General features: G+C 34.6%; 1 protein-coding gene across 9 annotated transcripts in view; it reads left to right on the forward strand.

Moving 5' to 3' along the window:
* The window catches only part of KIDINS220 (kinase D interacting substrate 220), a 212213-nt gene that overhangs the window by 42864 nt on the left and 153786 nt on the right, over positions 1-15563 (forward strand). For all 9 annotated transcript variants that reach the window (XR_011972476.1, XR_011972477.1, XR_011972478.1 and 6 more), the window contains exons 8-13: positions 1146-1343; positions 5316-5414; positions 8209-8307; positions 9123-9221; positions 13239-13416; positions 14008-14172. Coding sequence is in view for 6 of the 9 variants with exons in the window: in XM_072634281.1 (XP_072490382.1) it covers positions 1146-1343; positions 5316-5414; positions 8209-8307; positions 9123-9221; positions 13239-13416; positions 14008-14172 (838 nt within the window). In the remaining 3 variants the exon portion in view is untranslated. The remainder of the gene's footprint in view (positions 1-1145; positions 1344-5315; positions 5415-8208; positions 8308-9122; positions 9222-13238; positions 13417-14007; positions 14173-15563) is intronic.

Below are 15563 nucleotides of genomic sequence, written 5' to 3' on the forward strand. Positions count from 1 at the left end.
ACTTAGTTTTTAAATGTTACTCTGTTGGTATCTGACAATGCATAATTGGATATGGAAGATTTTGTTGGATGAATAAATGGATATTTTGCATAACTGTTGATAATATTCTGTAGTTATTAACTGCTGAAGTGGAAGTCAGGCGAGAGCATGATTTTTTTAAATTGAAGAACATTATGAACCTTATGGAATTTGTTGAACCCTTAGTTCATTTTATATTAATTGGTTCTTGAAATTTTAAGATCTGGATAATTATATTAACTCATTTTTATATATGGTACAGGTTTATAAAGTGCTTTCTACACAACCCAGAGAGGTAGAATACAAAGAATCATAGGATTCAGACCTGAGTTCAGATTAAACATTGAGAGATTGAATGACTTTTCTTAAGGTCATAGTCCAAAGAAATCACAAATCTCCTCATATGAATATTGTTTAACTGGAAGGAGAGAAATTAAAAATCCCTAGCGTGTATTATACCTCTTTTATTTAGAGTAAAAGCTTAAGACACAGTGAATTCCTTGTAGAAAGACAGGTTTTTAGGAATGGCGGTCACTCTTTTAGAGTACAAAATAGTGTATCATCATGACCAGAAAGAAAGCCTCATTTCAGAAAAAGAAGAATTGCTGAGACATATTGGCTAATATGATTTTTAAACTAACATGAAAGATAAAATGTATTATGTTTCTTGATATTGGCTTTTAACTGTTACCATATTGATATTCTTGTTTTTTTTTGGTATGTTTAAAAACATTATGGTAGTAATTTGAAATCAGTAACTTATTTTTGATTTTTAATTAGAGCATATTGTTGCATCTTGATTATGTATGTCTGACTCTGATTTAGCAAAACAGGTAATTTTGATTGTTGTTTAAAACTTGATTGTATTATAAGAGAGTAATTTGCTTTTTATATGTTAACTCTTGAAACACATGGATATGAAGAGGTAATAAACCTAGCAGTGAATCTTTAACAACTGAGCATTTCTTTTTTTATCATTAGTAGATATATTGCAATACCTGTATCAGTGAGATCACAAAGCCATAAAGGACTTTTATCAATTATATCAGATTTTTGAGAATTTCAGTCTTAGAAGTATAAGTGGTCTTCTTCAATATGCACTAATAATCTTTTTTTTTTAATTAAAGAACTCAATGACTGCGCTTATTGTGGCAGTAAAGGGTGGTTACACGCAGACAGTAAAGGAAATTTTGAAAAGGAATCCAAATGTGAATTTAACAGATAAAGATGGAAATACAGCTTTGATGATTGCATCAAAAGAGGGGCACATTGAAATTGTACAGGATTTACTTGATGCTGGGACATATGTGAATATTCCTGATCGGGTAAGTGATGGGTCATGAAAATTTCCTTCCGAAGAAGAATAATTACATTAACCGATGAAGTTGATTAGAAAATGTCTTATATGTTTGTGTTACATATTCCTCAGATGCTTAGTATATATTTTTTGCCATTAGTTAAAAAATGTCTTTTAATTCCTTTCAATTCACCAAGAATCTATTAAGTTTTTGTTATTTGCTAAGCACTGTATTAGGTGCTGGGGATATAAAGACAAAAAAGAGCCATTCCTGTCTTTGAGGAGCTCACATTTTACTGAGAGAAATGCCAGTATGCAGAAAATGCAAAATTGTTTGCTTTTTTTTTTGACCTAATGTGATTTTTTCAGTATAGGGTGCTCCTAGAAAGAAATATCCTTTTTTTTTTTTTAAGTACAGATGAGGAAACTATGGTTTTACAAAGGGGCCTGGGTGCACCGACATTTTAGGTGACTTGCCCTGAATCAAAGTGGGTTTGTATATGTCTAAGGTGGATCTTGCCGATTTTAAAGTAAACTATCTAGTACCATGATACCTCTCTTTAAATGCAGTGTTTATACAAAGTCATTTAAAAATACGCTTTGAAATCAACATCATTAAAAACTATTCAGTTTATACCAAAGTTTTTTGGTTTTGTTGTTTGAAGGACCTTATGTAATTATTAGTATATGTCCCACTTTGCCTCATTCCCCCTGATCTGCCTTATTTTATTGTTGCCAGCTTTTGAGAAGAAAATCCTCTTCTGATCACTCCTTGCTTTTTCATCTTTATCCACTCTAGATTTTTTCTGTCTTCAGTCTTTGCCTTCCCTTCAGTCTAACCGTCCCTTCCATTATGTATATCCTCTATAATTCTGGTACCATCATTTAAAAACTCCTTCATGCTAGATTTCTTACTTTTTACATTCTTCCCAGTTTCTGGCGTTGATGGAAATTTGGATCTCTCTAGAAAACAATACATCTTTGTCCTTCTGCTACAGTATGTGGCATTCCTTCTTAAGCCCCTGACACACTGGGCCTGGAGAAAGGGCAGATATACTTTTTCCTCATTGCCACTTCCAGACTGTGCATTTGCACTGTCATTCAGCAACTGCCTTTGACTCCTAGTAAAGACTTTTGTTGAAGTCTCTCAGTTTCCAGATCTTTCTCTTTTCTCAAGGAGTTTCTCAGATACTAGTTTGGTTTATAATTTTCTTCTCTTCTCTCAATCTTACCCTCTTTCTGAAATATTTCAGTATACACATTATTCATGTCACCTTGAATACCATTCTTATGACTTAGATTTTATTTCTACCTCAACCACCCACAGGAATAGTCACATTTTAGGTTATACCATCATCTACAACTAGTTTTCATGGATTATCCTGGATTCTGAAATTCTTTTCTGTGAGCATAGCTTATTTTTCCATTACCTCCTCAGCTCCACTTCTCTTAAACATTTCTTACCACATTATCCAAGTCTTCTATCGTTTCCTCTTCTCAGTCTATCAGCCTTGATCTGACCTAACTTTCTTCTTTTCATAATCTGGATCTCGTTGTTAATCATTTCATTTGACATTTTTGCCTCCCCCAGAATCCCACATTCATTTGTCTTTGCTATTCAAAGCTCTTCTTATCATATGGCTGTCCTTACCATTCTCTTTTCTCTGCTTCTCCTAGCAGACTAGTGAAGCCTATAGATACCTTTGTTTAAATGCCTGAAATAAAATAAATAAGATTACAAAGGAAACTAGTTTTGTTGAAATAAAGTTGTCAGAATATTTTTAAAGCTTAAGTTCATGGACCCTGGATTAAGAACTCCTATACTATCATGGTGTTGAACATTGCTGGAAAAAGTCATATAACTCTGCTAACTAGGTCCAATATGAATTTGTGTTTCCTTATCTCAGAGGTGCCCTTATTGCTTCGTGGCAATATTTTAATGTTTTTCCTGATTGACTCTTTGTCACACACCCCACAGTAGCTATAGTGAACTTTCTCTTCTGTACTCAGGTACCCCATACTACCCCTACCTCCTTCCTTAAAATAAAGGATCTCTTCTTCTACTGGGAAAAAAGTCCAAATGGACATAATCTCTGTCTTTTTACCTCTTGCAAACCTTAAAACATCTCTATATAATTCTTCATTCTTCTTTTCCTATAGTCCTTTATGAGGAGGTAGGGGGCCCTTCTTACCAAAGTTAGTCCTTCTTGTGCCTTTAGTATTATCTTCTATCTCTTTTGACCATTCTCTTTTTTTAATCTTAAATTTTTCCTTATTTACTGATTCTTTCCTTGTGGCTTGGTATTGGGGGTAGCACACTACTGTCAGGAAGACTTGTATTTGAATTCCAGCTCAGATACATTTAATCTCTCTGATCCTCAGTTTCCTCATCTGTTGAAAAAAGGGGGAATAATAATAGTAGCACCTTCACATAGGGTCATTATGAGAAGCATATGAAATAATGTATGGAATATAATTTGTAAACTTTAAAAACTATACAAATATGAGTCATTGTGTTACGACATCATGCATATACCTTTCGGTCCTTTAAAAAAAATGTTCAACCTTGCTTCAAGCTATTGTCCTATAATAATTCTATTTTTACAACTAGATTACTAGAAAAAAGTCATCAGCAGTTACTGCTTCCATTTCTTCACTTCTGCTTACTTTTCTACCTCCGTATTCTAGTTACTAACTTTGCTGCTGAACTGAAACTCCTCTCAAGGATTGCCAGTGATAGCTTAATAGTTTAATGTATGTTTCCCCACCTCAGGTCTGATTCTATTTGACTTCTTTTCAATTTGGCTACCCTATAATACAATTAAGATTGAAATCCCCTAGACCAAGGGTGGGAAACCTGTGACCTCGAGGTCACATGTGACCTTCTAGGTCCTCGGGTGTGGTCTTTTGACTGAGTCCAAGCTTTACAGAACAAATCCTTTTATTAAGGGGATTTGTTCTATGAAGTAAAAACTAGCTGATTCTTTCAGCCAAGTTTTATTTGGCATTAAATTCTGTTTATCATCATGATTCCAAATCTGTATGAGATCTCAATGGACAGTTCTTTCAGCACTGAGTCACTGCTATCTAAATTAATACAGAACTCATTTATAAACCAGAAAATTAATTTATTATTTTTCAGTATGGGATTTTTCTGTCACAAAATTCAAATACCTATTTCTCTTCAGGGTATTTATTCTCTTCTTAGTACCAGGATAGTTGGGAGAACCAAGTTAATGAGCAGAATTTACATTTTGAAAATAGTTACAGGGGCAAAGGGAGTCATATAACCATATGACCGTGTGATCATATAACCATATAAGGAGTATTTTCATTAACCTTTTCATTGGCCTTCTAAGAAATTATCCTTCTATATTGTATGATTATAGAGGAGGGTAAGGGAATAAACATTACCCCTTGGATGGGACTGAGACATGCTGGCAGGGTATTATTGTCTAAATCCTTTTTCTAGATTTCACATTGACCATTACCTTTCTTTTTGCACTTATTGCTGAATCATTATTCCAACATAGTTATAATTTCCAAATTTATGTTGTATGTACTGGCAGCTGTATCAGTAATGATAGTTTGCCTTTCCCTAATGTTATACTATGATGCTTCATTGTTGCACAAGCAGTTACTCTAGTTTCAAAAGCTAGCCCAGCAAGAAACAAACTTTAGCATGTTCTTCCAAAGTGAAAAAGCTTGGTATGGGTGCATTCTGGAACCAGCCTTATTAAATTTAGAGAGGCTTATGAGAAGGTTATTCACCAGGTGGTAAACTTCTGATCACAGCATGTCACAAAACTTTCTTCTGAGATATGGAGGAGTTGCAGTCTACATTGGCAGGGGTAGTACCTAGTCCCAACAGATTTCTAAATCTTTTGAAGTACTAAGGATATATGCTTTGCTCCAAATCAGATTTTTAAGAAAATATGATGTTTTATTAAATTTCAAATCTAAGTTCATCCTTTCTCATCATCAATTTATTGTTTTTCAGAGTGGGGACACCGTACTAATCGGTGCTGTCAGGGGTAGTCATGTTGAAATTGTTCGAGCCCTCTTACACAAATATGCTGACATAGATATTAGAGGACACGTAAGTACAACTACATTATTTTTAGTTGGAATATAAATGACATGTTTTAGCAAACATCTACGATCTTAAAACCCAAAAACATTAACTTGTAAACCTAGTAGGTTTTATATACTTTTGTTATTCTAGAATTCCTTTGGAAAAAATCCTATGAATCAGGGATAAGAGTGAGGACTAGACTTATAATTTCATTGTGATAGGGAATTCCCAGCTGAGGGAGTATTCTTTGCTAGTGCAGATCTTCTCTTCAGTTAATAGAGAGTTGTTCATTGAACTTACTGAAAATTAAGCAACTTACTGAGGGTCATACGGGCAACATGTATCAGAAGCAGGTTTTGAACCCAGGTCTTCTTGGCTTTAACCCCAGCCTTTTATCCACTGCTCCATGCTGTGTGAAGTAGTATTACTTTTCTTAGCTTGTAGGATTTTTTCTTAGGATAAAAAGTTGCCATTCTCCTTGCTCGTTCTAATCACTACAGTTGTCTCCTTTCTATCTCTTTTAGGATCTTGCTCCACTGATCATTCAGTCTTTTATCTTTAGATTCTACTTATTGACTAACTTTTTCTGTTGCCTGCAAACATGCTTATATATCCCCTATTCTTAGAAAACCTTTATTTGACCCTTCCAAACCCTCAAGCTTTTGTCTTAAATCTTCCTTTCTTTTCCCTGCTGAATTCTCAGAGTATCCTATACTAGTTCCTTCCATTTCTTATCACTTCTTATTACTTCTATTAAATCTATTTAATGTTAATTCTATTAAATCTATCACTTCTTATTAATTCTAATCCTTTGCAGTCAAGCTTGTGTAGTCACCACTGTAATGCAGCTACTACCTCCAAGGTGACTGGAGACCTCTTAATCCAACCAGTCAACAAGCATTTATTAAAAGTTTACTATGTACTGTGTATTGTGCTAGGGGATGGGGATACAAAGAAAGGCAAAAAAGCTACCCCACCCCCAAAAAATAAAAATGAAAAAAAAAAAACCCAACCCAGTCCCTACCCTGAAGGAACAAACAGTTGAATGGGGGAGATAATATGAAAAATGCAAGGTAATTACAGAGTAGGTGGAAAGTAATGTTAGAGAGGAAAGCACTAGCAATTCGAGGACCCAGGATAGGCCTCTTACAGAAGGTAGGGTTTGAACTGAGCCTTAAAGGAAACCAAGCAAACTTTGCAGTGGTAGATATGAAGCATTGTAGGCATGGGGGACAGCTGGTACAAAGTCACAGAGATGCGAGATTAAACATTTTGTGTTATGAATAGTAAGTAGACCAGTATGGCTGGAGGAAAGTGTTAGAAGACTAAAAATGTAGGAAGGAGTCGTTAGGAGGAACTTTAATTGTAAAATGTAGAAATTTCCCTTTGATCCTTGAGGTAACAGGGACATTCTGGAACTCATTCAGCAGGCTGAGCCTTATATTATGTTTTGAAAAATTTTTTTGGCAGCACAATGAAAGGATTGGAGTGGAAATAGACTTGATATAGGAAGAACAATTAAAAGATTATTCTGGTAGTTTAAATGACAAGTGTTAAGGGCCTAAGCTGTCATTCTACCATGGGAGAGAAGGGGACATATAAAAATGGCATTGTGATGGTAGTAATGATAAGAATTGACAGTGGATTGGCTGTGTGGAGTGAGTTAAAATAGGGAGTGTCAGAAGTCTGGGTGAATGGGAGGATGGTGGTGCCCTCAGCAGTAGTAAAGAAGTTAGGAAATGGAGAGGTTTGGGGGCAGAGAGACATTGAGATATGTTGTGTTTGAGATGTCCAGTGTACGTCCAGTTTAGATATCCAAGAGGCAGCCTTACGTGTAGCTTAGCAGAGAGACTAAGGCTGCATATGTGGATATGAAAATCAATCTGACTTTAGATATTTGAACCCTTTGGAGCTGATGATATCATCAAGTAAAATAGTATTGAAGAAAAAGATAAAGGTTCTGGCACTGAACCTTGTACATCACCCACAGTTAGTGGGTTTGGTATGACTGAAGAACCAACAAAGGAGGCTGTGAAGAAGCCTTCTCACAGATAGGAAAAGAACTAGGAGACAGCATTGTCACAGAAACCCAGAGAGGAGAGGATCCAGAAAGAGCAGGGTCAGTAGACTCAATTGCTGCGCAAGTTCAGAGACTACCAGGATTGAGAATAGGCCATTAAATCAGTTAGTAAGTATTTATTAAGCACCTATGTGCTAAGCACTGTGCTAATGCTTATTTGATTTGGCAATTAAGGGATTATTGGTAACTTTGGAAAGAGTTGCAGTTAAATAATGAATTTAGAAACCAACTTATAGAAGCTTTAAAAAGAGTGAGAAGTTGTGGAGGCGCTTTTGACAGCCTTTTTTCAGGGAATGTGGCTGCCAAAGCAGGGAGAGATACAGGATGGCAGTGAGTGGGATTAGGTAGATCAAGTGAGGGTTGTTTAAGGATGGGGCAGTCATGGGCATGATTGTAGGCAGTAGAAAAGCAACTAGGAGAGATTTAAGATGAGGAACAGTGGAGAAGGGAGTAGGAACATTTTTCTGGAGAAGATGGGATGGAGATAGGCCAATATTTAGTAGCTGTGTGACTGTGAATAAATTACTTAATCTTTCTTTACTTGAGTTTTCTTGTCTATAAAATGACAACTCTGGTACCTACCTTATAGGATTGTTAGACCCAAAATGACATATGCATTGCATACCTTAAAGTGAATAGTTATTATTTCTGCCATGAATGTTATCAATGATATTTTATATCCCCACAATACCACTTTTTACTTTATGTTTTGTATTAAAATACCTTCTTATTTTATAGGATAATAAGACTGCTTTGTATTGGGCTGTTGAAAAAGGCAATGCAGCAATGGTGAGAGATATCCTGCAGTGCAATCCAGATACTGAAATATGCTCAAAGGTATGTGCATTAGCTTAATATAAATTCAAATAGAACAGGAATATTTATTTAGTTCCCTTGGTCTCATCATATCATTTAAAAAGTTCATTTTTTTTTTGTAGAGTTCTCTTTATATAAAATCTTCAAGCATATACTATTCTAGTGAAGATAGTCCTAATTTATCCACAGTAAATTATGGTTAATATCATGGGAGTAAGTGGTTAAGAGTTGCACAGAATGAGAAAGTATACTGGTATTGATATTATTATAGGGAATGCCTCCATCAATATGGATATAGATATATTTGAATGTTGGAAAGTAACTTTGTGGAAAGTATCCAGGCTGTTAGGATACAGTTCTGATCTGCAGTATTTTTCTAATTTGTATTTTATTGTGTCTAGTTGGTAACTTAAAGTACATTTTAGCAATATTAATATAACAATATAGTATTATAATACTTTATATTATATAATAAATTATATTTATTATATAATTATATATAATTATATGGTATATAATTATATATAACATATTATGTATTATTATTTATAATTATATATTATATATAATTTTATAACGATTATATCATAAATTATTGTAATATTAATATAAAATTAATTTCTTGCAACTTAGGTGAAGAAAAACTTTTAAAGCAAATTTTTAACATGAGACCATCTTAAACTGAACTCTGTTAACTAGTTATATCTCCATGTGTTTTTAGGATTTGTAAATTATTTAAATTTACACTTTAGCACTTTAGTGTAATTTGTTTTTTAAAATACCATTGTTAATTAAAGTTTTTAGGTTAGTAAACATAAAAACATTTTTGTCTCTAGGATGGTGAAACACCACTCATAAAGGCCACGAAGATGAGAAATATTGAAGTGGTTGAACTTCTGCTAGATAAAGGAGCTAAGGTGTCTGCTGTAGATAAGGTAAAAAAAGGGGGGAAACCCCCACAAACAAATACCGGTAATTTCTTCATAGAGGTAATATTTTGGATGACAGTGCTTGGTTTGACTGGTTTTGTCCATTCAGGCTCATGAGTGTTAAGGTCTGTTTTGGTGGAGAGAAGAGGTAGTTAGAGTGGTTATATGTATGATTGCAAAATTGTCTTTTCAGTTGGTATTAGTATGTTTTGTCAAAATAAGGACTAGTGTGATAAACAATCTGTTTGAATATTTTTATATTAGTTGTAATAGTCCATTGTTGGACTACTTTTCGAACCTTTTCCAACTTAGTGTAGGACCTGTGGAGTTTGTCTTTCGTTGGAATAGCCTTCAGGAACCCAAGACAGTCTCCAGATTGTGAAAAGGCATTGAAGTGGTACATTAGTGGAGGATATATGTATTACGTTTAACATATTCAATATTTTAAATATATTTAATATTATTTATGTTTGTATAAATTTCTATAATTAAGATAAATTTGTATGAATATATTTAATATTAATACATTTAATATATGTATTACATTTAATAACTTGCAATCAGAGAACACTTGAACATTTTAATTGTGAAAAAGTCATGTATCAATTTGAACTGTTAGCTATTTATTAAAGTTATTCCCTAGGGACTTGAATAAAGTAACATTTTGTGTGTTACTTTGTATTTTGAGAGGGGAGGCTAGGTGGCACAGTGGATAGAATGCTGGGCCTGGAATCAGGAAGGCTCCCTTCTTGAGTTCAAAGTTGACCTTGGACACTTACTAGCTGTGTGATCCTGGGCAAGTCACTGAACCCTGTTTGCCTGTTTCCTTGTTTGTTAAACGAGCTGGAGAAGAATATGACAAAATATTCCAGTATCTTTGCTAAGCAAACCCCAAAAGGGATCACGAAGAGTCAGATACAACTGAAAAACAACCCAGACAACAAAATGGTATACAGAGAAAATAGCAAGCTCTCAATAAATACTTGATTAATTGTACAATTCATTTGAATGTTAGTTTTTTCAATAAATATTTACTCACCACTTTTGTGACATGTATTTGTCACTCCTTGCCTCTACCTCAGATTTCCTTTCCTCCTTTAAAATGCATTTTAAACACCATCTTCTGAATGAAGATTCCTTTCCTGATCCCACAGCTTCTAATGCTCTTCCTCCCAAACTATCCTGTATTTAAACTACTTTTTAAGAATAGGAATTGTTTTGTTCTTTGTATTTGTATTCCCAGTGTTAAGATGGTGCATGGTGCCTTGCAAATAGTAAGTGCTTAGTAAAGGGTTATGGATTGATTGGTGGTCCTCACCCTTAGTGACTTAAAAGTAGGAGGCAATAGTTGTAACAATATCTGCAGTAGAAAGAAGTATGTAATAAATGACATATGAATGTAGAGATTAAGATTTTAAATATTCAGAGGCATTACTTTTATTTAGGAAAATCAGAGAAGGCATTTGAACTTGGTCTTGGACGTGGATTAGTTTAGATAATGATCGGGGAAAGATGAATCAGGGCATGGCCATTTGTATTCCATTCAAAATGGACAACATGAGAAAGGTATGAAAGCACCATGTATGTAAAAGGAGTAGTAAAGGCAGTCTAAATTGCGCTAAAGAATTGGATCTGTATCAGGAAATACCATTTAATAAGTCTGTAAAAGTAGATTTGGACCGGATTGTGACAGAATTTGAATACCAAGGAATTGAATTTAGAATTTATTTGGTAGACATTGGTTTTTTGAGGGGACAAGAGATGTTATCAAAGTGGTGGCCATAGAGTGTGGGAGCTGTTTGACCCAGAGAACCCACTGCTAGGCATATGTCCTAAAGAGGTCAAGAACAAAAGTAAAGGTTACATATATACCAAAATATTCATAGCAGTACTTTTTTGTGGAAACATGGAATTCATTTGGGAGGCTATTTGTAGTAATCTGAGCATGAGCTCTCAAACTTTGGATGTTAATTGCAGAAATTGAGACCAAGTACTTCTTGGTCCTCAGATACTGTTTCCTCAATCCTTTGTCCTCTACTGTTTCTTGCAGCAGTTGACTTCCCTGGAATTGTATTCTAGTTCCCTTCCTACTTCTTTCACTGACTCTTCTTTGAGATTTTGTAGACCCGTCTATTTATACTTTTTTGTCTTTGTATCTCTAATGCTTACTGTAGTTGTTGGCACGTGGCAGGCATTTAATTAGTATTTATTGATTGATAGTGATTCCCTGGCAGGGAATTCCTGCCAAACTAACAAACAAAACCCACAAAATCCTAAACCTTGTTCTTTAGATATTATTTTTGGTTCTTTTGGGCCTGTTTTTTGAGAAATCTGTCAGTGAAAAGAAGGAAAGTTTTGGGAATAGCTGAAGAGAATGAAGAAAAAATTTTTAAATGACAGGAGAGACTTAAATAATTTGTGTGTGTTTGCCCTTTGCTGCTGAAGAAGAACATGCCATCAGAGAAATAATGGCATGACTTGCACTTGACTTTGTTTTGAGGGAGGGAGGGCTGTGCAGGTCATCAGCCTCACTTCTCCTCCAGAGCTATCTGAATCCAGTGACCGGATTCATCAGGATGACTGGAGATAACCCAGCATGAGGCAATTGGGGTTAAATAATTTGTAGGGAAAGGGACCAGTAGAGAATGAAAGAAATGTATCCCATAACACAGAGAAAGAGCAAGAAAGAGTAAGGGTCTGGAGAAAAATTAGAAAAGATGAAAACCAGTGAACAGATGGAAAGAAAACTTTTTTCTCTTAAAAAGGAGGGAAAGATTAAAGTAGATAAAATTAGAGATATTATTGAATGGATAGGGGAAATGTACAGTGATAGATGGAATGGAAAGAATATAAAGAACTTTTGCCAGATAATTTCAATAAAATAGGAGATGAGTTCCTCTAATGATGATAAGGGATGTAGGTTAGAATCATTCGAGAAATATTGAGAAAGTTTGAAAGAACTGATGTGTGATTGAATTAAGAGATGATTTAAAGAATTTCCAAATAGCAGTTTAAGCCTTTTTAAGGTTAGATAACATTAATCTGTAGTAGATCTAGTTAACATTTTCTAGACTTTGGTACAGCATTGCTAGATTTTCCAGGAATGGAATTAGAGAAAAAATAGAGTTGGAATAAAACAAGTTGGCAATTGGCATTGAAAGTTTAGCAATCTCAGAAAATGAAATTAGGCACACTATAAGGGAAATGATAAAAAAAGGAAATTCTTTTGTAGACAGTTTTAGAGGAGGATCTAACCAAATATTTAAAGAGAGATTAATTCTCATGATGTCCAGCTCATTCTCACTGACAAGAAAGTACTCAACAGAGTATCTTTTATGAGACAGATATGTTCCTAATAACTAAACCAGACAAGGCTAAGCAGAGAGACATATTGAACTTCACTAATAGATACTGACACAACAGTTTTTAAAAAATCATAGTGAAAACACTGCAACAGCATAATCAAAGATATTTCTTTATGACCAGGTTAGAATTATCCAGGAATTAACAATTGGTTGTGGTAGTGAAGCCTTGGAAAGAAAGTGCAGTCTTTTTGATTAGTGAAGGGTTAAATAAATTTTTTTATATCAATGTAATGGAATATAAGAAGCAGTGAATATGAGGAATTCAGAAAAACACAGGAAGACCTATCAGCTGGTGTAACACTATGTAAGCAGACCCAAGGAAACAAAATACATAATGACTAAAACGGTGTAAATTGAAAGAAAAAAATAGTAATAGAGTCTCTGTAATTCCAAAGACTGTACTTGGCTTTAGTTGGATTTTCTTTACTGTTTTTGTTTTTTTATTGTTACCAGGAACAGTTCTGATATGCCAGATAGGGAAAGAGATTAAAGGGAAGGAAGTTTAGGGGGTGGGAGATTGTGACCTAGAATAGTAAGTGTAGATGAAAAAGATAATGATACTTTTAACTAACTAGGCTGTCTCTTACTTAGTTTGAATTTGGGAGATTTTATTTTGTATAAATATATGAAAAACCAAATATTTCTCATGATTTTATAGAAAGGAGATACTCCTCTCCATATTGCCATTCGTGGCAGAAGCCGGAAGTTAGCAGAACTTCTTTTAAGAAATCCAAAAGATGGACGACTGCTTTATAGGCCAAATAAAGCAGGAGAGACACCATACAACATTGACTGTAGCCATCAGAAAAGTATTTTAACTCAAATATTTGGAGCCAGTAAGTACTTTATGTCTGAGTGAGTTTATTTTTCTTTAATGAAATACATTTCCTTTTTGAAAGTGTAAAGTAATCAGCTGTTTCAAGGAATGTGTGTTTGTGTGTGTATGAGTGTATGCATTTATTTTTTTAATTGATCTAATCTACCTGTATTATATCTGTGGAACAAAAATTCCTGAACTACTTTTACATTGTCACATAATTGAAATAGATAGTCTGTGAAATATTAAATATGCAAGGTTTTAACATGGGAAAAAATGAACATTATAAAGTAAGTGTTCATATGTGACTTTTTATATATATTGGGAAGCTTTAAACACAATTTATTAATATTTCTAATAGATCCAGAAAACAATTCAAGGTATAAAAGTTCTAAAAGTCCTTCTATTTAGTTTCTTATTTTGGCACACATTTACTCAGATTTAATTTTTAATTTTCTTGAAGGCTATTTACATTCTTTATTTGAAAGGTAATTTTTTTTGTTTTCCTTGATTATATGAATCCAAAAAAGTAATACTATTTCGTATTACTTTCAAATGATATAAGTAAAATCATCTTTTAATACAATTGTGTGATATTTTTAATTTACAGGACACTTGTCTCCTACTGATGCCGATGGAGATATGCTTGGTTATGACTTGTATAGCAGTGCTCTGGCTGATATTCTTAGTGAACCAACCATGCAACCCCCCATTTGTGTGGGATTGTATGCCCAGTGGGGAAGTGGGAAATCTTTTTTGCTCAAGAAATTAGAAGGTAAAGTGATTGAAATAATTTTTATATGCATATATCTAAAGAGCACATTTCTAAGAATTTCTTGTAAGTTTTTAGATTATCATTAAAAATATTTTTAAAGAAAAGCATTATATGTAGGATTTTGTAAAGCATGATATAATCCCTGTTGTGGCACTTCAAGCCCTGGCCTTACCTGGATGAAGTTCAGTCTCTAGGGGACTGGGCTCAAATCATATCACCTAAGAGTGAGGACTGCCTTTTTTTTTTTTTTGACCCTTTTTTGTATTTCCAGTGTTTAGTGCTGTGTGTCTGACAATAAATAGTAATTACTTAATAAATGTTAATTGAATGACTGGCTTTAGCTTATTTTGTCCCCATCTGGAGTTTATTTTGAAACCTCAAAATACAGCTTGTGTCTAGGTGTTTACCAACTAGAGTGGTTAAAAGAGTCTTAGCTTGCATGCAACCGTACAAGGCAACAAAGCATAGTAGGCACAAGACAACATTTTTTTACTTCACAGAAAATAGAAAAGCACATAAAAGATTGACAATGGCCTATAAACAGTCAGTAAAATTATTTTCTCCTTTCCATTGTTTGCTTTCACCCTAGTGACCTATCCAGGCCTTTAGCCTTACCTGAAAGGGTTGTACTTAACTTTTTTTTCACTCCCAACATTCTAGTGGTCCTTGCCTTTCACCCTAACCATCTATAAAGACCTGTAGCTATATGGTCCTAAGAACTTGAACTTCACTCCAGAAGGAGGTGAACCTAGGTCTGTTAAAGAAGCAGCCTCTTTCCCATCTGAATTGTACTAGTAGAGTAATTTGTGGTAGTAGCAGATGACAAAGTCCAAGTTTTTGCTTCTCTATATCAAGGTTCAGTCCTTTCTTGATCCTCAAGCTGTAGTGCCAAACGTGTGATCCTCAGTCCAAGAACTCTTGACATTCCTCCAGAAGGCTTGAATTCTGAAACTATCTAATGACATTGTTTCCTTCTCAACAACAGAATACCATCCCTGAGTTTGAGAGATCAGGTCCCTGCCTCTCTACACTCGAATCCAAGATCCCTCCTCTATTTAAGAGATTTTATCATATGATTCCACTGGCTTCTGCAGCCACTTGGATAAGAGGTCCCACCACTATATCTCATTGCCATGGGCAGGGAAATCCTGTGCAGTTGTATATGTGAGTGAGAGAGCATTTGCACCTAGTTGTACATGGTGTTCCTAGCCTTCCCTTCCCCTTCCCCAGTTTTCCAGTTTGCTCTTAAGTCTCTGTTTTTTGTTACATGCACAGCTCACACACAGTAGCCTGAACCAGTCACAATGTCTTGAAATGCTGAGATTTAATCTTCCATCCTCATTAAGTCAAATAAGTTGACTAACAAGTATTCAGCATTCATTGCCCCCAAA

This window comes from Notamacropus eugenii, chromosome 1 (assembly GCF_028372415.1).
Source record: "Notamacropus eugenii isolate mMacEug1 chromosome 1, mMacEug1.pri_v2, whole genome shotgun sequence".
Taxonomy (NCBI): domain Eukaryota; kingdom Metazoa; phylum Chordata; class Mammalia; order Diprotodontia; family Macropodidae; genus Notamacropus; species Notamacropus eugenii.